Source organism: Genypterus blacodes, unplaced genomic scaffold (assembly GCF_046128005.1).
Source record: "Genypterus blacodes isolate CSIRO-AG114 ecotype Tasmania unplaced genomic scaffold, CSIRO-AGI_Gbla_v1 ptg000042l_1, whole genome shotgun sequence".
Classification (NCBI taxonomy): Eukaryota; Metazoa; Chordata; class Actinopteri; order Ophidiiformes; family Ophidiidae; genus Genypterus; species Genypterus blacodes.
This window is the reverse complement of record NW_027466855.1, coordinates 463894-487138: the sequence shown is the minus strand read 5'-3', so window position 1 is coordinate 487138 and position 23245 is coordinate 463894. Positions and strand designations below refer to the sequence as shown.

The 23245-nt window shown below is 45.4% G+C and overlaps 1 protein-coding gene across 4 annotated transcripts in view; it reads left to right on the top strand.

Annotated features, from left to right (window-relative positions):
- esrrgb (estrogen-related receptor gamma b) overlaps positions 1-23245 on the top strand; it is a 30461-nt gene that overhangs the window by 4837 nt on the left and 2379 nt on the right. Inside the window, exons 4-9 of one of the 4 annotated variants that reach the window (XM_076148727.1) lie at positions 3577-3596; positions 4686-5101; positions 8315-8431; positions 17164-17274; positions 17490-17651; positions 22071-22340. In XM_076148727.1, coding sequence (XP_076004842.1) covers positions 3577-3596; positions 4686-5101; positions 8315-8431; positions 17164-17274; positions 17490-17651; positions 22071-22340 — 1096 coding nt within the window. Of the gene's footprint in view, positions 1-3576; positions 3597-4685; positions 5102-8314; positions 8432-12217; positions 12227-17163; positions 17275-17489; positions 17652-22070; positions 22341-23245 lie in introns of those variants that run through there. The other 3 variants (XM_076148729.1, XM_076148728.1, XM_076148730.1) reach the window with 3 other exon arrangements.

Genomic DNA, 23245 nt, shown 5'->3' with positions numbered 1-23245 from the left:
TAACACACACACTCAGAGAGAGAGAGAGAGAGAAAGAGAGAGAGAGAGAGAGAGTGAGACACACACGCATGCTGCGATACGTCTAATCATGGAGTGCGGGTCAGCCAGCATGTTTAATTTAATGGGCCTTCGTCGCAGCTCCACGAGGTCTCACATTGTGAACTTAATTCCTCTTCGCCACGTTAATTTGCATTGTGTCAATTGACCGGAGCTCTTACTGTATCAGCTTGAGTCCCACTTGAAATTCAGCCCATGCTCTAATACCATTAGGCAAATGCAAAGTTGTGTCATTTACACATTTGGGGAGGGAGGGGGGAGAAGAAGAGAAGGAGAGAAGAGAAGGAGAGAGTAGAGGAGAGGAGAGGAAAGCCAATTTGCAGCAGACAAGACCTGCTTGTGATTATCAGTGGATGTTATTACTGTGGAGAAGCAGACGTTTGAAGGTTATGTTTCGGGGCAGTAATTGAAATGCAAAATAACATTAGGATCGATGGCCATCTCTGTTTATTTATGAAATCAATAACGTAACTGTCCCTCATGAGTCCCCCTCTGATTCCCAATGACGGCTTAAGTCTCCGCTCGTTTATTCTCCCCCCTCCGCCCGCCGTAACCTCCTTCTTCTGTCTCTTTTTAAAAGGCAGTTAGGGGTGTGTTTGACTTTGCGGGGAGAGCAATTTCCTGGAGGTGGTGGATGTGTATGTAGATGGGGGGGTTGATACTCCAGGTAAGGAGACATCATCCATGTGGGAAATCTATGCAATCTCTCCTTGTGGCAGTGACATTGAGGAGGCCATATGCTGGAAGTTCTTTGTCGCTGTGTGTGTGTGTTTGTGTGTACTGTAACTGCGTGTGTGTGTGACAGAGAAAGAGAGGGAGAGAGAGAGAGAGAGAGAGAGAGAGAGAGAGAGAGAGAGAGAGGGAAAAGACACTCCCGCTGCAAATAAAACTCTTCTTACTGTGAAACTCAGAATATAGAATCATAATAGGTTTAATTTATATACAGAAGTCAAGCTTGTTTATTTGATATTTAACTCATTTTTAGCGTATTGAAACACAATTTTGGACTTTGCACTTCACAGAGGGAGTGTGACAGAAGATGAAGTCTGAAAGAATCTTCAAACGTTTTGTTTTCTTTCTATTCAATCGGCTTCATTGTTGTCAAACGCCGGCACTCGATTTGCAAAAGTCGATGGGAAATAATTCCAGAAATGAAAACGAAAGCAAGTCTAGAGCGATAATCCTGAAAAGAAATCGAATAATTCAGCGACCGTGATTGATGATGTGATCATTATTCTCCTTGCTCACAAAAAATAGATTTAAATTCCCCACCATGCAGAAACTCTGGATTTTCTTGTGTTTTGTGTTGTAACATTGCCGCCTTGATGAGGAGTGACAACACTAATCAGTGGTGTGTGTGTGTGTGTGTGTGTGTGTGTGTGTGTGTGTGGAGAGTGTGTTTGTAGTTGCCAGGTACACTCAACAAACATTCTTATAATGTTAAATCAACATGTATGTACATTGACTAATGCCCCCAGCAGTCTGAAGTGTAACCAGACGATTCGCCTACATACGTCCTTTTTTGATGACCTTCATTTGTGCCGACTCGGGCCGCGTCACGTGCGTCTTGTTGTTACGTACTTAAACACTCGGGCGACACGCGCAACCCCATTTTCCCGCTCACGTTCCCATTCGTTTCCCAGACAGCCGCGGCCCCTGACTAACAGTGTAATCTATGTGTCAGGCAGGAAGGGCCGCTCACTTTAAAGCTGATAGAGTTTGCCCCAAACAAGGACAGCCTATCATAGAAAGATTAATGAACTAATTTCATGCATGGCTCCTTGCCTCTGTCCTTCTGCGCTTCCATGTTCCAGTGTGTGTTCAGCACCGTGATTTACGCCGCGCTCCTCGCTACAAGCTTAACCCCCAGCTTAACAATAATATTTCCCCTCAGACGGAAAACACACAGTGAAATATGGCAAAGGGGATTTTTTTTTTTTTTAAACTCTTCGCTTGCGGAGCGGAGTGAATCACGAGGTCGTCGATGCGTCGAATTCGCACGCCGCTCACGGTGCTTTTTTTTGTTTGTTATGGTGAAATTCTGAAAGGAAACCACATTTTGTAATTTTTTTTTTTTTTGGGAGAAGAAGTGGGAGGATTCAGGATTTGTGTAGGGGAGCAGTGGATCTGCAGGGCTGCCAGTGTGAGGAGGCGTGCCAAAGTAAACGCAAACACTCACACACACGCACACATGCAGAAGCACGCACAGATACTGTAGATTTTAACTTCCCTCTGGTGGGACGCTTACACACCCCAGCATTGGCAAACACATACACACACACAGCGAGGGAGAGAGGGAGAGAGAGAGGGAGAAAGAGAGAGCGAGAGTGGACACTGATCTGTGAGTGTTTGAGGCATTTCAGATCCTGTCTCTGTACTTGTGCTTGTATTATCCATTCTGGACAGCTCCCTGCTTCTAACATACAGTCGTGTCTAGACTCTCTTTCAGTGTGGTGGGCAGACAGGAACCTGTGTGTATTCTGCCTCTCTCTGTCTGTGTGTGTGTGTGTGTGTGTGTGCTGCTCATTGTGGGACCGTCTGGGCCTCAAAGACCAGAGAAGGCAGGTGACCTTCACGTCTGTCTGATGAGTCTTGCTTGTCCGCTCGGTTTGTACCATTTTTCTGCGCGGCGGAGCAAACACTACCCCATTAGATATTAGGTGCGGCGTGCGTGCGCGCGTGTGTGTGTGTGTCACCAAGGGAGTGGGGCGGGGGTTGAGGAGAGTCAGTCCTGCGCTTAGAAAACGCTGTCTCTTTATAATAAGAGGGGAAACCAAATTATGAAACTATGAAGCTATTTCTGTCTGCGAGAATTGGTGGTTGGTGCCATTATTTCATTTCGACAGATCTGAAAGGACCCATTAGAAATTTCCATTAAATCTAACAAAAAACATCTCCCTAGCGTTACTGTGTGCTAAGTGTGGAATGAACTACTTTTTACATATGCCACAATGTACTATTCCGTAGGGAATCCCCCTATCTGGCTGCGGTGATGTATTAACTGTTACCACGCCGCTTTCTCCAGTTCCCTCCAATGGGAAAAATGCAGCTTCCAAACTGACTGGAGGTTCATGCTGATTGCTAACAAGATTTAACGTGAGTCCTCTGAATCTTTTATAAACCACAACCGCCTCTGAATAAAGACATAATGTAGTATCGCTCCATCTGGAACTATGTTAACAGTCCTGGCTGATTAAAAATGTATAAGGAATGTCTGGGACCCGTAAGAGGAGGTTTATTTTTTCATGCCTCATGTGGAACAGGAAGGAAGCAGAGGATCAATAGATCTGATCTGGACCCAGGGGTAGAGGCTATCTCCTCCTCTCTCTCTCTGTACCGTCTACCCGTTAGCTGTTAAAACGGGAGGTTTCATGTTGTCAGGGCCTGATGACTTCATGGCTCTGTACACACACACACACAGAGAGAGAGAGAGAGAGAGAGAGAGAGCAGGGGTAAAACGAGCTCGCTAACGGCCAGAATTTCAAGCAAAAAGGCTGAAAGTTTTGCGCTCCGTTTCAGCTTCAGACATTCTTTGCGTGGTTCGCCCGCGCTCTCACCCAATATTTTACAATTCACAGACATGTCGGGCTAAGTCGCGTTCAGATCAGCGCCAAACGTGACAGACAGTGGCAGCAGTTGTAACAGCGGTCCAGCCCTGATTTCATGCTCTTTGTGCGAGCGCGTAGCCGCACTGTGGAGCCATGGAAACCACAACAACACATGAGAAGCTTCTGCTGTGCAAAGAGCAAATAAACACAACAGCAGAAACGCAAAAGAAATGACATTTGCAACTAAATCATTTGCATTAAAAGGTCCGAAAAATTCATTGTACTTCTAAACCTGAATTTCTTGAATTAGGGATCTGCTCTGGTTGCTTCTCCTTCCTGCCTTTCCAACCTCTCACTTAAATCCCCCCGGTAACCCAGCACCGAGCATTGGCAAACTAACGGGCACTTATTGATCGGGTCGTGTATTACCCCATGATCTTCCATATGCTGAGTGTAACACCTCTCTGTCCATTAAAAGCCTTCTGAAGTTTCATTCATTCATTTACTTCTGGCAGCCGACCAATTGCGGGCATTGTTTGCAAGATGTATGGCGCATCTGTTGACATGTCGTTAGTTACCATTTTGCCCGAGAGTAATAAGCTACTGTAGTATATCACCTCGCGTTCCCACACATTAATGGTTATGTCTGTACTGTAATCTATCAAACTCCTGATGAACCAGTTAGGTGCAGCCGCAGCGCTCCATCACAGCTGATGTATCTCCTCCAGGTTGATCGCCATGGTGAACGTGATGGAAGAAAGCGAGGTTCTCTACGTCGTCTCAGACTATTTAGCGGTGGCTTTGTTGCCGTATGTCATCTGTCTGCGTCCTGCTGTACTGTTTTGCATGGTAACACAAATGGACGTTGAGCTAGTGATGGCGATTGTCTCCGGATTCAGAATGTGTTTTTCAGAACATGGCCATCAGCTGAGAACAAGGTTGTCTTTTAATTTCAGGAAAGGTAGCAACAAAACCTCTCAACATTTGTCATTTTTGATCATTTCCAAAACGCCTCTCGTCTTTAGTTTGTCTCCTCAACACTGAATCTGATGGCAGCTTTGTCCCCGTGTGTTTATCCAGGTTGCTAACCAGAATGCCCTCTGATGACCGACATCTCTCGTCTAGCTGTGGTTCCTACGTCAAAACCGAGCCTTCCAGTCCTTCCTCCTCGCTAGTCGACACCGGCAGTCACCACAGTCCCAGCGGCAACTCCGACGCCAGCGGCGGGTACATCAACGGAACTAGCATACGGACACACGCCCTGGACTCCCCGCCAATGTTCAACCCAGGCATGCTCGGGAGCGGCGGCGCCTGCCTACGCCGGTACGAGGAATGCGCCGTCGGCATGGTGGACGACTCGCCGATCAAGTGCGAGTACATGCTCAATGCCATTCCCAAGAGGCTGTGCCTGGTGTGCGGTGACATTGCCTCAGGGTACCACTATGGGGTGGCGTCCTGCGAGGCCTGCAAGGCCTTCTTCAAAAGGACGATACAAGGTACTTCCCTCTTCCTCACCTGAGCTGACTAACAAACGCTGTCACTCAAAGTTAACACATTTATTTTGTATGCATTTTTAATTTCTCCGTGCTATTTGAGCTCAATGATGTCAGGTGTAGAGAAGGAACCATGTAATGTCCACATATGAGGACAGAGGCTCTCAGGAGATTTTTCTTTTCTCGCAAGGAAACATTACTGAGGTATCTGTGTTTAAGTCTCAACAGTCCAATTTGTGAAAATGAAAATGCTTAAAATTGTCTGCTAACCCCTCTCTTGTTAAACTTGTCGACATGTATAACCGCGTTAGAACGAGACACGAACGTGCAAGATCTCTACAAATCTGCAAAATCTTATACATTTATTCTTCTTAAGCTTCAAAGTATCCAGTCAGTCAAAAATGTAGTGAAAGTGTATTATTCCCCTCTGGAATCCCTCCGGAGCAGATATACAAAGTAGCGCAACAAATGGAAACACTCCAACGCTCTGCTCTTATGGGAGTAAAGCAGCTTGGTGATTACGAGCTTCTACAGCAGGCAATAGGCCCAGACTGTAAATCTGCTGGGTTATGATTTTAGACGCGCTCTGCCATGTGTGGGACATTTTCCAGAATAATTCCTGGAATAGAGACGAATCGAGGGGCAGAATTTGGGAATTTCAGCCGCAGTGTTTGTAATGGAAGCGGTGGATATCAGACAGCAGGCGCAGGATTACGTGTCGTGAAGATCTACGAAGCGGTTAAATCTGTTCTTCTTCCGCCTTCTTCAGTTTTAATGGCAGTTCGTAAACAATGACAGGGTGCTTTGCCGCCGCCATCTGGGTCGGCGAACATAACCAGGTACTTCTTGGTCCTCAGGGGCCTCGCCTCAAAAGTTGTGTCCGTTTGTGTCACATAATGAATATAAGATGAAGTCGCTGTAGTTTGAAACCTTTTTTTTTCCTGCCACAATCTCAACCTCATCACCGCCAAGGAGCGCACGTAGTCCTCCTCTCTGACTTTGCGTCGTCTCGTTCAGATCCCCCCGTCTTCTCTCCCCTGTTCTCCTTCGTGGAGGACAGGCCCGTAATGAACCTAATCTGTCCGTCATTCGCCCTGAGCCGCGGGAGTTTCAGTCAATAACAATCAGTGTTGGGTGACTGTAATTAAGAACCAGGCATTTCATTGGGAGAAAGTCGGCGAGCAGAGTGGGAGGGGTGGATCTCTTTCTTCGCCCCCGGGCCCCTGCGGCCCCACACCCAAGAGGGAAGAGACGGGGGCCAATTAGGAGCTCAGGCACGTGTTGTCGGGGCAATAACAGAGCAAGGGGAGAGGGGAAGAGAGAAAGAGAGAGACGCGGAAGGAGTCCTCTAAATAAAAGGCAGAGGGACAAGGGACAAGGGGACGTGGTCACTCACCGAGAGAGGAGAAGCCCCTTTAATGGAATGGTAATCAGGAAGGGGGGTCCCGGCCTCGGTAAAGGAGGAGGACAAGGAGAGGTCCAGCTTGAGTGGAGACGAGCGCGTGGATAATAGCATGGCATAATAATATATCAAAATTTAGAGGGAAAATAAGAGAGGTTAAGGAAGGATATTAGAGTGGTTGAAATGTCCTTTGAGAAATAAAGGTGGACACAAGACCTGATTAACTAAGAGGGTATGCCGACAGTGAGCTTTTAGAGGTAGGCAATTTAGGAGCACACACACACACACACACACGCGCACACAACTTCAACTCACCAACACACACGCTCTTTATTCTATTTTTGAGTTATTTCATTAAATAATAAGATGATAATTCATTTTTAAGATGACATCCAGGTTAATCAGGTAAGCAAATTTAACCGCAGAAGAAAACGGGGGAAACCTTTATGTCTGGCTTCCGTGCCGGACCTCGAATGCATCAATGTGTGTGTTTTTTCTATTTTGGCTGGCGACACTGTTTTCCCACAATCCTTTGCGAATCAGGGCGTGGATGAGCGGCTCACACAGGTGGAGAGGAATAAAAACAAAACAGCAGACAGAGAAAAAGCGAAACTATCTCCATTCATTTAATATTGCAAACTATTAACTCTAAATGATATAAACGGGAGTCCTTTACAGCGTCTCCATACGAGCGCTGCGTTTCCGTCTGTTAATGTTCCTCAGCTTAAAGCCTTTAGCAAGCATGAAACCTGCAGCAGCCTCTGCCAACATGCTGGCATGGTGCCCTGGGCCCCTCGCTGTGCATGTGACCCTACTGGCACCACTGATGCCAGGGATCCTGACAAATGTTGGCGCCTTCTCCTTGACCAACAGGGGGGAAATGTGGGGGGGGGGGGGGTTACTCTGGCAGATCTGCAAAAGACAACACCTGGTTTGCTGTTTTTAGGCACCATTAATACATCTCTGGACTTGCGGGACATTGTTTAAACATTCAATCAAGGGAGGAGGATACTTGTGAAAGAGGTTTTGTCATTGGATTCTTGAGGTCACGTCAACTTTTCAGGGAGGGTGTAATGATCTGGGGGGTGGTGAGGGGGCAGGGGGGTTGCGGGGGGTGGAACCAACCCGTTTGAGAAAAACAGAAAATACAGAAAGACATGGCAGCACCTACATGGCAGCAGATTCAATATGTCTGCATTTCTGGCTGTTTTTGGACCTGAGTGATTAAATTGCACAGGAAATATTTCCCTTAGTGAGCCAACAACCGTCGAGACGGACTTGAATAATACATCGAGCTTTGCTACATGATATGGGAGCCTTGGATTGGGAAGCTTAACTGCAGCTCTGCTGGAGGACATTATGCAGAGCGCTAGGCTGCGTGTCCATCTCAGAGCCCCTGTATTGTTGTGGGAGGGCAGCTTTCCCATCATCCTTTCGGTTGAGAGGGATGGGTTAGAGGGGTCGCTGCGAGCGTTGCGGAGAGGACGCGCTGCATTAATGAAGCTAATTTATCTGTGAATCAAAATGGGGGTGGGATTCCAGGGCGGGGAAGTGCTTTTTAGATGTCCCATCAAAATGCCACTAAACCCTGCTCTCCTTCAGGAGTGTCACACGGGGTCACCTTGGGACAGGTGGGTGTGTTTGTGTCTGTGCATGTGTGAGAGACACACAGGGAGAGAGAGAGAGAGAGAAAGGGAGAGAAAAACTAACCTTCCATTGTTCATGTTGTTCACTATTTTATTGCAATTTTCTATGCAATAATTTAAGAAATTCTGCTTAGATTTTGATTTTGATTTCTCTCTTATCTTCATCAGGGAATATTGAGTACAGCTGTCCCGCCACCAACGAATGTGAAATCACAAAACGGAGACGCAAGTCGTGCCAGGCCTGCCGCTTCATGAAATGCCTCAAAGTGGGCATGCTGAAGGAAGGTGAGTGAGATCTGTCTGCAATCCTTGGTTGTCCTCATGTTTTTAACTTCAGGTATTATGTGCATTGATAATGGTGCCATTACTATCACATGATCAACAAACAGATTTTCACATTTACTAGAACCCATAAATTCTGTATTTGAATGTGAAAAAACATTTATTTATTAATTGATAGTATAGATTTTCATTTACATTTTGAGGTCTGAAGTGGAACGAAGATAGAAATTGAGTTAATATCTTGACCATCCCAGTCCAGTCTGCTAGTCTTAAGAGAATGGTCAGTGATCACGTATGAAAGCCTCGGGGAGACACCAGTGACATCACCCACACACCTGAGCCTCTGCACACACACACACACACTGCCCAGCCTCACTGCGTCCAGGTCCAGTGGGCAGAAAACCTGCTGAGCTGGTTTGTTCCTACCAAGACTGACTGAGAAGTGTAACAGTACTCTTGAAAAGCACAGGCTGTTCCCCTAAGACTTCTCTCCCCTGGGCTCTGGGTCTCTGTCTCTCTCTCTCTCTCTCCCTCTCTCTCTCACTCTCCAGCTATATTGATCCACTAAATGCTTTCCGAACATCCCACCTCACTTCCTGCATGTGTTGTTTCTCCTTCAGTCAGAGACCTTTGGGAGTACAGAGGGAAAATCTAGCCGATAGATTGTTTTTCCTTTTTTTTCCTCCTAGGGAAGATGTGTTTTTTTTGGCATTTGTTTTTAGCTATAAGAGCAAATTTGAAGGCTCTGAGACACAGACAGAGAGAATCCTACAGGTAGAGTTACATTTCAGCCCCATCATGTAGCAGAGTCCTATGCTGGTTCCTCCTTGAGCACAGAATTATACATATAAAATAAAGAATATTAACATTATTAACTGTGTGGATGCTTGAATCTACATCTTTGCAGAATCAAACCATATAATTGGATGGAACATGTCCAATATTTCAGCTTTTCAAAATAGTGTAGCAGTCCGTAGAGACACCAATTAAATCCTTTATTTTTTAGGATTTCACAATACATCCTCAGTTTAGATCTACAAAGCGGTCAGTTTTCCTCATTTTTTAGTTTCTACATAATATTGCGGCAGATTTATATGAAAAGCAAAGGGGCTCCCCTGCCTGAGGAGGACATGTTCTCCCAGTTCGTGTCCCCGTCCGCCGGGTCAGTGTCCCAGTTCTGGAGTCCAGCCCAGTGTCACCCCTGCTGTTTACATGATATATTATGTCCTAATATAAAAGCAACAATTTCAAGAATTTGTTTATGGGCATTATGGTCTAGAAACAGAAACACAACAGTCATAAATTGTCTAAAATAAAACATGAGCTCATAGTTTTGTCTCTTAATAGAAGCCAACATAAGATTGCGTATCAGGTTGTTGGTACACTTCCACTAATGGAACTCACCTTTCATAGCGCTCTTATGTAGCTGTTTGTCCAGCTCAGAATGACGGCTCATTCTCTGTATTGCCATCAAAAGCTTTTTATACACACACACACACACACACACACACACACACACACACACACACACACACACACACACACACACACACTTTTGATGTCTTCATCCCTTTCAAAATATCTCACACCAAGGCTTTGACCCTCAGCCAAGAAAAATAACCCCGCTTCAGAAACAAAGCTGAAACTATTAGCGCATGCTTAAGTGAAAAATGGCGGGGTATTGTCTGTGGTGGGCCACGCTAAGCCACTGCTGCGGACAGTCGTTGTGTGGACGGGAATTTGACTCCCTCACCTTTTCGCTGTCTGTCTGCCGCTCTTGAGACAGCATCACAGACACACTAGGTGATTCTCTGAAAGTGATGGCATTCAATTAAAAGGAAAAAGGACATTTAATCGTGCCATAATGCTGTGGCACGGCCTCTCACAGACCAGGGCGGGGGGCTTTGATCACGATATCAGTGGGGGATCCAGGCCTGCCCTACTTCATGTAATGAGATCACTGCAGAAGTGGCCGAGGTCTGACCGTTGAAAAGGACTAATCACATGGTGAAGGATGAATGTAAGCATCATGTATGAAGCAATCTAGTCTTGAGAGATCTTGTGAACATAATAACCAACAATAGATTGAGATATTCACTGGCAAATGAAAATGGGAACATGGAAAAGATGATGTCGACATTAAAAAGTGACCCTTATTGGATGTCATGTGGAAAAATTGCACATTTCTCCAGTTTTGGAAATTATACAGGTGCAGCTCAATGAATTAGAATATTGTTGAAAAGTTCATTTATTTCAGTAATTCAATTCAAAAAGGTTAAGTCTCATATATTATAGATTCATGACACACAAAGTGAAATATTTCAAGCCTTTATTTGTTTTACTGTTGATGATTCTGTCTTACAGCTCATGAAAACCCCAAACTCAGTATCTCAGTAGAAATGTTAATATAGTGATAAAGTTCCATCTAGTATCCTCACAGTGTCTCACTCTAATCAGCTCATTAACTCAAATCACCTGCTGAGGTTTCCTGAGCCTTTCCATTGTCTCTCAGTCTGGTTCAGTAGGAGACACAATCATGGGGAAGAGACCAGATTCGAATGTATTGAGCTGCACCTGTACACCCACCAAGCAAATTCCTTATAATGTCCAAAATGTGTAATCAATGACTAAATTACAATTGAGGAGTAAAAGGAAATTCTCAGTACAGCCGCCACAACTTTGTATATTTGTAAATGTACTTAATTACTTCCGATCTAAATGTATACATGATGTCATCCTGTAATATCAACAACCTAAAACTAAAGTTGTGCCGGCTGCAGTGCGGCAGAATCATAACTAATACTGCCGAAGGTGCCGAGAGAACTTACGCAATCATTCTTTCTAAAAGTAACTAATATTTCCAGGAGGACCCTTTAAGCGCCGCACTAAGCATGCCATCCTGAATTATAAAGTGCCAGCTGCCAGGGTTGGACTATCACCACTGGTGGCACCTCCTCCCAGTAAAGCCCACTACTAATCATCCTACTATACTCGGCTACCAAATCCACTTTGGTGGCTTGAGGAGAGTTTGGAGTGGATTGTGTGGGTCCAAACAAATCAAACATTAAAGTGCAGGAGCGACATGAGACTGTTTGGAGCCTAAGGTGAGCTGGATTCAAGGGCCCGATTCTACATGTTTAACCAGATGACATAAGCTCCGCCTCGATGTTCTTGAGTCAAAGTGTGAGAGTTTTGATTTGTAGTTTGACATAAAATCTATTCCACATTGATCATGCACATAAATCAACTTCAATTAAATGAAAATAACTTGTGTTTGTTTCAGTGCTTTGGCTTTTTGTTCGACACTTCACATTTACATTTCAGATTGCAAATAACATTGTAAACTCTCATGACATAAAATGCAAATTTATGTATGAGATTTAGGTCAGGATGAAAATGTTATCATTTAAGAGGATTCAATAAAACCTTAATTGTTTATTTTTTTAAGGAAGGCACTACACACTTATAAACAAATAATTAGTTTCTGAAGAACAATCACAATCATAGCTAGGAGCCGATGTGCAGCATCACACATTTCGGGAGTAGAGGAAGAAGCATAATGAGTCAGTAAACACAATTAGGCCATTAATGAGGGAGTATGAGTTACATCCCTCACCTACTTAACGCAAAGGATTTGTGTGTCAGGACTCTGAGACAGATCTGTGCGTGCAGGGGTGTGTACGCTGGGTGTGTTGGTGTGTGTGCAAAATCAAAGCGAGAACAAGGACTAATGTAGAGGAGGCTTCACTGCTGTACTGCAGCGTGGTGCCTGGATGAGACGGGTGGAAGGTGGGAGGCGTTTGAGGAATCCAGCCTCGCTCATTGACCCCTTAAATGTCCAACTGAGTCTAATAAAAGGTCACAGGTTCAATGGAAAAACTCTCACGTAATTATAACTCGCGGAAGGTATGGTGTCACTCGCTACTGCCAGGACTTGGTGCCCGTAGCTAATAGTAGTGCTAATACCTCATAGCATTACTGTACAGTGTTAAATGTTGCAAGAATTTGTGATACAAATCAGCATTTTTGACCTCATGTGTCCCTCTGGTTGTCTTTCACGCAACAGATCAATTGTTGCTGTTACTATTCAGCATTTTTGGTGCCGCAACAAAAATCTGTGTGTGTCTGTGATCCAATAATGGCTCCGTCGTGTCGACACGTTAGCATGCTAAAAAGGTAGCAGGCTGAGACAGAGGAGGACGCCGCTTATACTCCTCCTGTCTTCCTCCCTCATGTATGTAATTCCACATTTAAACAAACAGAATAGAAGACGCTTTTGTATTAGCCTTTGCTATTCTGAAGTTAACACTTGCTAACTTTAGTGTTCGCGCGGCGTTTCTTCACTGTGCTTTATTCTGGTGGGGATTTTCTGACACCGCTGTAATGTGGTGGATGGATACAAGCTGCCAGACTATTTTGGCAAGGCACACCGCTGTCTCGCCCTCGCCTGACCACAGATAGGGATCAGCAGTCTTTCCTGAGCGAACGTGGCTACTGGGGTAACGTTACAGCCTTATTTTCCTCCAGCCACATACACAAAAGATTAGTAAAGCCCTATCCAATATCACAGACTGTCAGGTCCCTTCCCAATCAATAGGCTTAGATCAGAAACCAATCTATACACTAAGATTACATCATCAAAATAAAGATAAAGCAAACATCTCTACTGTATGGGTTTCTATGAAGACTTATCCGATACATGCGAGCTGCATACCATCGCTTTTGCATGTTTCCCTCTTTCACAAGCAATAATCGGAGTAAGAAGAAAAGAATGTGGATCCTCTGCGCTCTGATTTTTCTACCTTTTTGATGCCGTTTACGTGTTCGTATATCTAAAAGAAGAAGTGTCAGAGTAGCTGACAGGCAGCGGGCCGGACTCAGCGCCCTCCCGGAGGCTCCGGGCCGGCCTGTCCTCACTGTCTGGCAGGTGATAGATCAGACACGGAGGCTAACACGTGTTCCTCTGAAGAAAGGGATTTAGCGAAGCGTTTGACCCCTTCATAACCCTCTGACATACACACTCAACTCCCACTGCCAACACACACACTCACACACACATACACACACATGTTCATACACAGCACATGTATATCACCCCTGACAGGTGATGTGGAATAAGACCCTGAAGAACAAGTTTCCCCTTGGCAAACTTTGCCTCTTTCAATCTTTCACCTGTTCAAACACAAACAAATTTGCGCAGACACCACACAGTGTGTTAAGCGCGCGCCGTGCCAACCCACCGGGGATCGCAAATGGACCCTGGCAAACCCCAGCCGTGCAGATGTTTCCGATTACCGGCACATTCGCAGTCAGGGTGGCTGTTTAATACTCAGTAATACCCCTGCTGGACACGGGGGCTCAGATTTATGAAAAGTGTAAAACATGATAAAGAAGAGGATGCCAGTGTGTGGTGTCATGGGAGAACAGCTCCAGAGCTCTGTCGGGGGATTTGAGCAGGTGGGACAACATGGCCACATACGCTTCCCCCCCTTCCCTCGTCCCGGAGCCATTTTCTCCCTCTTCACTGTTTTTCTCCGGCCCACCCAGACTCACCCAGACAAAAGCCGTCCAGCGCCTTTAGTTCTTCACAGGCTTTACGGACGTGGAGCCTTGAACGTACCGTAGCTACGAAAGGACAAGGTGCCTCGGAAAAGGGTGAGCGACGAGCGCTGCACCCCTCCGATTTTTCCCCCCCAGCTAAAATAGGGTGCTCCTAATCTCCCTTTGGCGGCGTTATCCGGCCGGCCAATTCTGACACATTCTCTAGAAAGAAGTGCCTCTGACAGGTGAGCGGCTGAAAATAGTTACGTGAGATACATGCACACACTTACACACACACATACACACACACGTGCTCGTATAATAACACACAAGCTTGATACACACCGTATGAGCTGTGGGGCAGAAATAAAACACTTAAAAACAAGGTTGGTCAGTACAAATATTAATCATTTATTTTATAAATTTCCTTTTCTTTTCCTTTTATTATTTCCTGTTTCCTATTTTCTGTATTTATTTTGAATAAAGAAAAATAAAAGGTGGAAATGACATTGAAATTTAGCTGAAAAATTCCTGTGAAAATTAATATTTGCGGCACAAATACTTTCTTCTTAATTACTTACTTAATTTTATGATTTAATATTTAATTCACCTGAATCTGTTTATTTTAAGAGGAATATCTGCCTCATAAAGACACCAGAGAAACATTGAAAAGGCGTCACATACACACACACACACACACACACACACACACAGACACACACACATAGACATACACACACACTCGCACTGTAGCCGACCGCAGGAACGTTGGTCAGTAGTGTGCTTGATGGTAGCGCAGGTCAATACAGATATTGAATGTCAAAGGGAGGCTCGGGGTCAAGTGGCCCTGAAGATCGCTCGTATGCAAACACACCTTATCCTCTTTGCCACACACACACACACACACACACAGACACAGACACACACACACACACACACACACACACACACACACACACACACACACACACATTTTACTAAGGCTCTCCTCTGGGCCGCCATTGTGCCGATGCATTCAGGGCTCGGTGGTTCGGGCCTGTGTGCCGTGGACGATGCACCCCAGCCGCCCCCCTCCCCCTCTCCACCCTGTTCCCCACCCCATCCCACCCTGTTCCCCACCCCCACCCGCGGCCTCTCTAAGGGGCCTCATCCAGCTGTCTTGTTGTGGTGGGATTCTCAGTACTGGGGCCGTATCACATGGGGTGGAGATAATCCTCGCGTTGGTCAGATCAGGCGCTTGCCCGGGGACAGGCAGGGCTGTCAGAGCGGAGAGGGGAGACGTTACACCCGATGCTGAGGAGGATGAGCGACCGGGGGAAAAAAAGACAGACAGACAGAGAAAGGAAAAGAGAGATCTTGCAGAAAACCAATATGTTTTGCCAAAAACAGCATCTTCTTCCCGAATCCTTCTTCCACATTATCTCTCCCTCATTCTTTCTGCTCTGGGTGTGTGTGTGTCGGTGTGTGTGTGTGTGTGTGTGTGTGTGTGTGATATTGGCCGTCCTGCAAGCTTGTAAACTGATACTGGTTAGCTCTGGGCTTTTAATTCTTGTCAGCATCTTTTAATTATGGACCAGTTGGATGTTCCAGTTCAAACAGCCCCCGTGGATCTTAGAATTTATCTCCGGCTGTTTGGTCACTTGTCGCTTGTCACAGCCACATGACCCTGCAGCCCACAGTGGGGTGGCCTTTGTGTGTGTGTGTGTGTGTGTGTCCTGGACAAAAGCAGCTATAATTCACTGTCGCTGTTCGTTTGACAAGTCTATGGTTTGTGGATTTTTGGAAAACACCTTTGTAGTATTTTGTCAGCCTTTACTTACTGCGTCTCCCCTGCGTGTCGTTAAATAGAGAGAAAGTATTGAATTGATTTAATATCTGGATTACTGTGCACGCTTTCCTCAAACACAATTTATAATTATAACCAAGAGTAATGATAAAAACAAATACTAAAGGTCCATCTATCCCAAAGCCAGGTCCTGCCTGCCTAACTGACTAATTAAAACCACATCCACATGTGTTCAAAGAACAAGAAGTCTATTTGCAATCCTTATTGATTACTTTAAGGCGTACAAATGGAAAGCTGTGTTGGGAGAGGGGCTCTCGATTTAGCTTCAATCTGCCAGGCATAAAATGATCTCACTGTGTTTGCTGGGAAGAATGAGCTCCCTCTGGGCACGCTGGGTAATTAGGTTAGTGGATAGTCGGTGTCAGGAAATTGAAAGACCATCTTAATCGGATTCTTTTGTTTCCAGGGGAATCAAAGGAATTTATATGAGTCGCTGGGAAATCTCGCACGACTCAATTCCACTTGACCATGTAAAATCTGTTTGCTCTCCCTCGATGCTCAAACAACTTCTAATACAGGAGTGTGAAGCCGAGTGTGTGTGAGGCGCATGTGGCGTGTCCTCTGAGGTGGCTTTCAAGATAATCCCAGATATGTCACGTTTGTATACTAACTAGGTACTTATACCCCCCCTCAGCATTTACAATGAAGTATTGAACCTCTTCTTTTTTTCTTTAAGTCAAAAGGTTAAAAATGAAAGATAAATCATATTCATCTCAATACGGTTTATGTTTATAATCAGGAATAAATTACTCAACTCCAGTGTGTACAGCAGATTAACATATACAGTTATTATTATTATTATATTAAAGGAGATATTTTGTGCAGTTTGAAGTTGTATTACTCGGCAGAGCGAGTATATTAATACTGTTCTGTATATTAATACTGTAATACTAAAACATTAAAGAGGATTGTGATTTTCCTGTTGCTGCATTCACTCAATTTTCTGGCTCTTTATTTTGCTTTATTCTTACTAATTCTACTTATATCTTATCACATTTTTATACATTTCGCTCTTTTAAATTTGTGTTTAATATCTTTTTGCAGCACTTTGACTCGACTTTACTCAAATGATATCAGCTCCTACTGAAGAGTTTGTGTTCACTATTAACTATTCATTTCAAAATAGGTATATGTATTTATGTATTTATATATTATATATGTTTTATTATAATATTTTACATTTTATCCCTTTATTTTAATCCTTTTTTAATATCAGACAATTGATGTATCTGAATATACTTATTCATTATTATTTCCATTTATTTCCACTTTATTCTGCTCAGTAGTTCCTGGCTGTAACTTCTCCTCTTGAACTGAAGTTGTTCATTATTCACATCGTGTGTTGCAGGCGTGCGTCTGGACCGGGTGAGAGGGGGGCGACAGAAGTACAAACGGAGGTTGGACGCAGAGAACGGCGGCTACCTCGGCCTCACCATCCCCCCACCTGCCAAAAAACCACGTGAGTCACACACTCCTTCTTCATCTAACTCACCCGCTTTAAGGTTAGCAGCAGGTGGCACATAAACATCACAGATATGCTTCAATTCTATTTATACGCATAAGACGCTTGCATCCATAGAATAATCTGAAAAGCATCTAATTCCGTGCTGAGATTATCACCTCACAACTCTCATGGCTCATCCTTCAATCCTTCGCTCTCTCTCTCTCTCCCAGTGACCAAGATCGTCTCCCATCTGTTGGTGGTGGAGCCGGAGAAGATCTACGCCATGCCCGACCCCACCATGCCTGACGGGGACATCAAGGCCCTGACCACCCTGTGCGACCTGGCCGACCGCGAGCTGGTGGTCATCATCGGCTGGGCCAAACATATCCCAGGTGAGGAAGACGCCGCTGGCTTGGTTTTTGGTCAAATGTGTGAGAAAAAACACATCTACAACCAGCAAAGATCAATAGAAGAAGAATATATTCTTTTCAATTGATTAGCTGTCAAATAACTTGAACGTTGATTAATCTGCAACGTTTCTTCATCAGCTGTGACAGCATGAGATCATCATGTGATTCTGTTCTGAACATAAAGAAGTAGACGCAGGTTTGCTCTTTAATTTGCTGAAACGATACACTGTGAGATTGCTGAAGTAGTTCACTGACTGTTGCAGACACACACACACACGCACACACACATCCATGAGCGCACACACAGGATAATTAACATCTGCTACTCATCTGCACCTAAGGGAGAAGCCAGTCCCACATTCTAAAATCTAATCAATAAAAAGCAGCTGAAACCTTTGATTTGACTGGGAGAGTCTGGGTGTGTGTGTGTGTGCGTGTGTGTGTGTGGGTGAAGGGGGGGGTGGTGGGTTCCGCCCCTATGTCAATGTATTCCATTTCAATCCCAGACTTAAAGAAAGCAATCCTCTTACTTACTTAAGGAGACTACACAGGGCTGGAGTGGTAAAATTGATTTATTTAGGGAAATACAGATTTTCTCGGCCCTTGTTGACGAATTCTTAAATAAGACTTGTTATGTAAATGTCTGCGGACTGCCGTTTGAAGATAAAGCACGTTTGAACCTTGCACCACTAAAGGGAACGCAGGCCACTTCTGATCTTTCAAATTAAAATGTATTTTAATGAAATGTTTACAAAATTGTGGAAGGTCAAATAGTCTTAGACAGAGATTCAAATTTGCCAGAAGCACAGAGCAGCGTTCTGAATAATGCTGTTTGTTGATTTAAACATGTATTTATGCACCTGTATATTGCCGTTATCTTTGTCTTTAAATGTGCTCTTTGGTGTTTTTACCTGTGGAATCGTCGCTTTCAATTTGCCTCGTTCCCCAGCTGGTGTAACTCCGGAGCAGCTCCTCTGCTCTCTGGTCTCCCCCCCCAATCACTCATCTGTCATGAGCTGGCTTTGACATCTTAATTAACGCACTTTGGTGTGATGTGGAAGGTGTGTGTGTGTGTGCCGATCCCAGATCTCTCGCGGAACGTCGGGAGATTGGCTAGACGTTAGGCCGATAAGGAGACGGGGGGACCTCCCGGGGGGCAAAGGAGGCGAAGGGTGGCACACGGGGACCAGCTGGAGGGAACAGCCCCCCCACACACACACACAAACACACACATTCCTCCCTGACCGCAGAATCTTGACAACATGAATATGTGTTCGCTTGCTTTTTTGTACTTTTTAATCTGAAAATGAGGGCAAGTAAGGGACTTGCAATGAGGCGATTAGAGCTTGGTAAGCATTTTACCCACAGGCCTCTCGTGATGCATTCAGGAAACCCTCCTCACGTGTTTTTGGGCCCTGAAACGCTGCGATAATTTCCGCACGTGACTATTGATCTTGTACGCCGTGACCGTTTGACAAAGGGGAGCAGGGAGTTATTAAAGGGGGGCCGTGGCACTCTGAGGACACTTTACCCCGGGCCACTAGGTCAAAGTGTCACCAAGTGATGATTAAGACAAAAAGGGTCCCTACAGTTTAACAGTGCACTCCCACCATTACACTCATAGCCCACTGAGCAAATGGCCTTAACGATGAGGTAATAAGAGTCATTACTGCACATCGCTCCATTAATGCAAAAGTCCTTCAGCTCCCATCCCAAACGCAGAGAGACCTGGGAGGAAACACGCAGCGTTTGATGGGTTTCCTGTTACTCGTGGCCATTTTGAGGGCTGAGATATGAGCGATGAAAGGCAAAGCTCTTCCATGCGCCGGAGTCTTCATTTGTAAAAACAAACAGGCTTAGACGTACAACAAAACAAAGCCACCACTGTTACGCTCACAATCACTCACACAAACACACACACGCGCGTGCGGTATACGGTTGCTCAGCTGTTCACAACACGAAGCATCGCAGACACTTGGTCCAGCATCCAGCCGAGTGGCGTTCACTGCCACTTTGCCTCTCTTTGATTTTCTCTCCTTTTCTGCCCCTCTCACACACATGCACACACTCTCCAGCATCATACCCTGCCCGCACACACACACTCACACTCTCTCCTCCTTGTTCTCATGTTCCCCTGGCTCTCTCTCTCTCTCTCATATAGGGCCCTCTAGTCTCATTATTACCTCAGTCTCTTTATTAGGCCCATTAGGGCTCTTAGGAGGCCTGTAATGATACTAAATGAATAGAGAGTGAACTGCTGTCTGTTTTAGCTCCAGCTCTCAATGACAGCTTCAAGCCTCACTGCCAACCACTCACTCACTTCACCCGGGCTGAAGAGGGATTCAATTACTTATCTGATCTGTACCTGTACTGTACCGTTGCATGGCATTAGCTAGTTTTTCCTCTTTTTCTCCTGACGTTGCTTGTTTCTTTTTTGGGTATCGGTGCCATGGAGATGTAGAAATGTAACGACACACTGTGATCTGTGTGAGTAATAGTAACATCATTGGGGCTGACACACTGCAGAATGGGTGTTTTAGAGGATTTTCTGCTTTTTATTGGATAAAAATCAGATGAATGAAGTAAATAATTGAAAGATTTAGGTGGGAAAAAACAGCGTTGACACTTTTACGACTTATTTTGAAGAAGCCGTCCACATAATGAGCAGCTATTTAGCTTTTCCTCCTCTTCATTTCTTATTATGCGCAGGCTCTTTTGAACGGTCCTGGCCGCTGGATGACCTCATTTACGTCAAACCCGAGCGAGATGTGTTTAAGGTGAAAATGATTCACTGGTCGCACCCCGAACGGCACATTTGTATCCCCTTTGCTTTGAGTTCAGTAGAAAACCTGTGGCATTCCTCTCCGTCACTGTAATGGGAGGAAACTGCACAGACGGAAATATAGATGTTCCCTGGGTTTTGCTCGATATTGTGTCATGTGTGGTCAAACGGCAGTAAGTCGGTGGAGTGAGATATTGATATTTCATCAGGGGGGGAATCACCCTCCGCTGCGACACTTAACCGGGCCCCCCTCTGAGCCGCGCACCTGAAGCTCCACGCCGACCCTCAGGGAGCCGCCAAGTCACTCCATCATTCCAGTAAATTGAGTCAAAAGGGGAGAGGAAAGTGATGAAGAGGAGAGGGAGGCAGAGAGATATTTGAGTGGACCACGTGGGAATGAAGTCAGAAGAGCAGATGCTGCATTTTTATTCTATATGTGTCGCTTTTCTTGTGAATCTTTCCAATTTTGGTGTCGTTATTCTCCAAACTCTGTCAGATTTTCAGTGATCTGTGTCAGAGTTTGTGTGGGAATGGACGGTAAATGAGCAGCCTACAGTATCTACATCCTGTGATCCCGTAGCCTTCCCTTCCCCCTACTAAACGTGTACCGGATGTCCTCCATCAACTGTCTGTTTGTCAGATCTGAGGCTTGGATCGATCCCCCTTTCGCATTTGGTGGACTGATTACAATCTACTAATCAATGACACCCCCAGCACTCTTTTCTCTTTCCCCTCATTCTCTCGCCCGCCGTCGTTTTCTCCATTTGCTTGATAAGAACTATTGGGAGGACCTCTTTCTAAGTCAGCCTGACCCGTTCCCATCCCGTGCACGCTCAGATTTAAGTAAGCAACAGTGCTGGGTTCAAGGCCCCGTGGTCAATACTCCCCAATCACCTTCCTATTCACCATAGAGAAGTGAAAGGTATTGTGGTGGCTGAAGTCTTTTCAAGTCGCCTGTCTGTGTGACGCGGCGAGTGTGTGAATGTTAGAGGGAGGTGACGGTCGACCTCTGGAGTTTAGGAGCGGCACAGACAACAGGAGTGTGAAGGAGGAGGAGGAGGGTTTTGTGCCTTCTTTTTATTTCTTATTTCTTATTCTTTTTAAGTTGGATCATTTGTCTTTCAGCTCAGTTTTGATATAAACGTCCTCAAACAGAGCTCCTGAAAATAAACAAGAAATACTTTCATCCTATGTCTTATATTTGTTGTGAGCTCAGTCTGGATTTGTCCTCGCTCGGGGGTGTGTGTGTGTGTGTGTGTGTGTGTGTGTGTGTGTGGGGTGGGGGGGTGTTCATGTACTTCACCACTGACTGTTGGTGGCTGATGGTTGAAGTGGCAGCGGGTCAAGTTTCAAAGGCCTTAACACTGGGCTGATTTATGTCCCTTAAGCCGCCCTGTACAGCGGTCGGCCTGCGTTTCATGTCGGGGCTTCTTTGAGGGCCGTAGTATACACACAGCTCGTAAAGCCTATGGAGAGCAGCCAGCTCCGGTGCATTGAGGTTAAAGGGGTGATCTCATGTCATGTGCTCGGGAAGTGTGAGTGCCAAAAGCAAAACATGGAAGAAAGAAACGCAGAAAAGCAGGCAAAAATAACAAAAAAGCACTTTTTCTCTGCGGCAGGTTTCTCCACTCTGTCGCTGGCGGACCAGATGAGCCTCCTGCAGAGTGCCTGGATGGAGATCCTGGTCCTGAGCATTGTGTTCCGCTCGCTGCCGTGCGAGGACGAGATCGTGTACGCCGAAGACTACGTGGTGGACGAGGAGCAGGCGAGGATCTCCGGACTGTTGGACCTGCACGTCGCCATCCTGCCGCTGGTGCGACGCTACAAGAAGCTGCGCATGGAGAAGGAGGAGTTTGTCACGCTTAAAGCCATCGCCCTCGCCAACTCAGGTATCGTGTCAAACGCTGATCAAATTCATGAAGGTGTGGCCCAAACTGCTATAAGTCTGGAATGTGTTATGCATTTGCAGCTATATTTCACGATTTTATGGCGTTTGGCCTGTAGGGGGCGACAAATCTTGCGAGCTAACAGCTAATCGGCTTCCAACTTCAATTTGCCAGTTTTGCGACGGCCAATAAGTATAAGTATTTGCAACTACAGCATGAATTTGCCAAGTTACCCATTTGGGTTTGTAATAATTGGATGACTGAATATGTAGAGGCCAGAAATCACCGAGCCAGATAGCTTCTTCTTTTTTTTTTAAGCTTTTATTTAAGAGCAAATTCATCACGAGCTTGACAGGAAAGTGCATCTATATGTTATATCGCAAATAAATCTAGATACTTGGCATTTAATTAAAGCAAACAAAAAATAAAAACCCTCCAAAAATGTCAAGTGATTGTCTATCTTGTGAGCCGATCACTCCCGCAGTGAAGTGTGTGTGTGTGATAAGAGGGGACAAAAAGGTCGGGGGCACGGTTGTTTAATTAAATACCTCCCCCCCCTGTGTGTGTGTGTGTGTGTGTGTGTGTGTGTGTGTGTGTGTGTCTGTGCCTTTGTATCTATATTTTAATTTGCGTGTGCTTGTGTGTGTGCGTGTGTGTGTGTGTGTGTGACTGTCACATTGCGCTCTCATTCTCTCCATCTCCATAACGGTAGCTGCCAGCGCGCCGCAGCCCAGGGAGATATATTTAGCATTTCATTAGGAAAACAGGGGCTGTCAATAAAATGTGTTAAGTGGAGTGGAATGAGCGTCGGGGAGCGACGGGCCTCGTTTGTTCCGATGTGAAGATGCTGCGCCCGTATCGACAGTCTGCTTTTCATGAGGCCCCGGCCTGTCCCCCTACTAATCAAT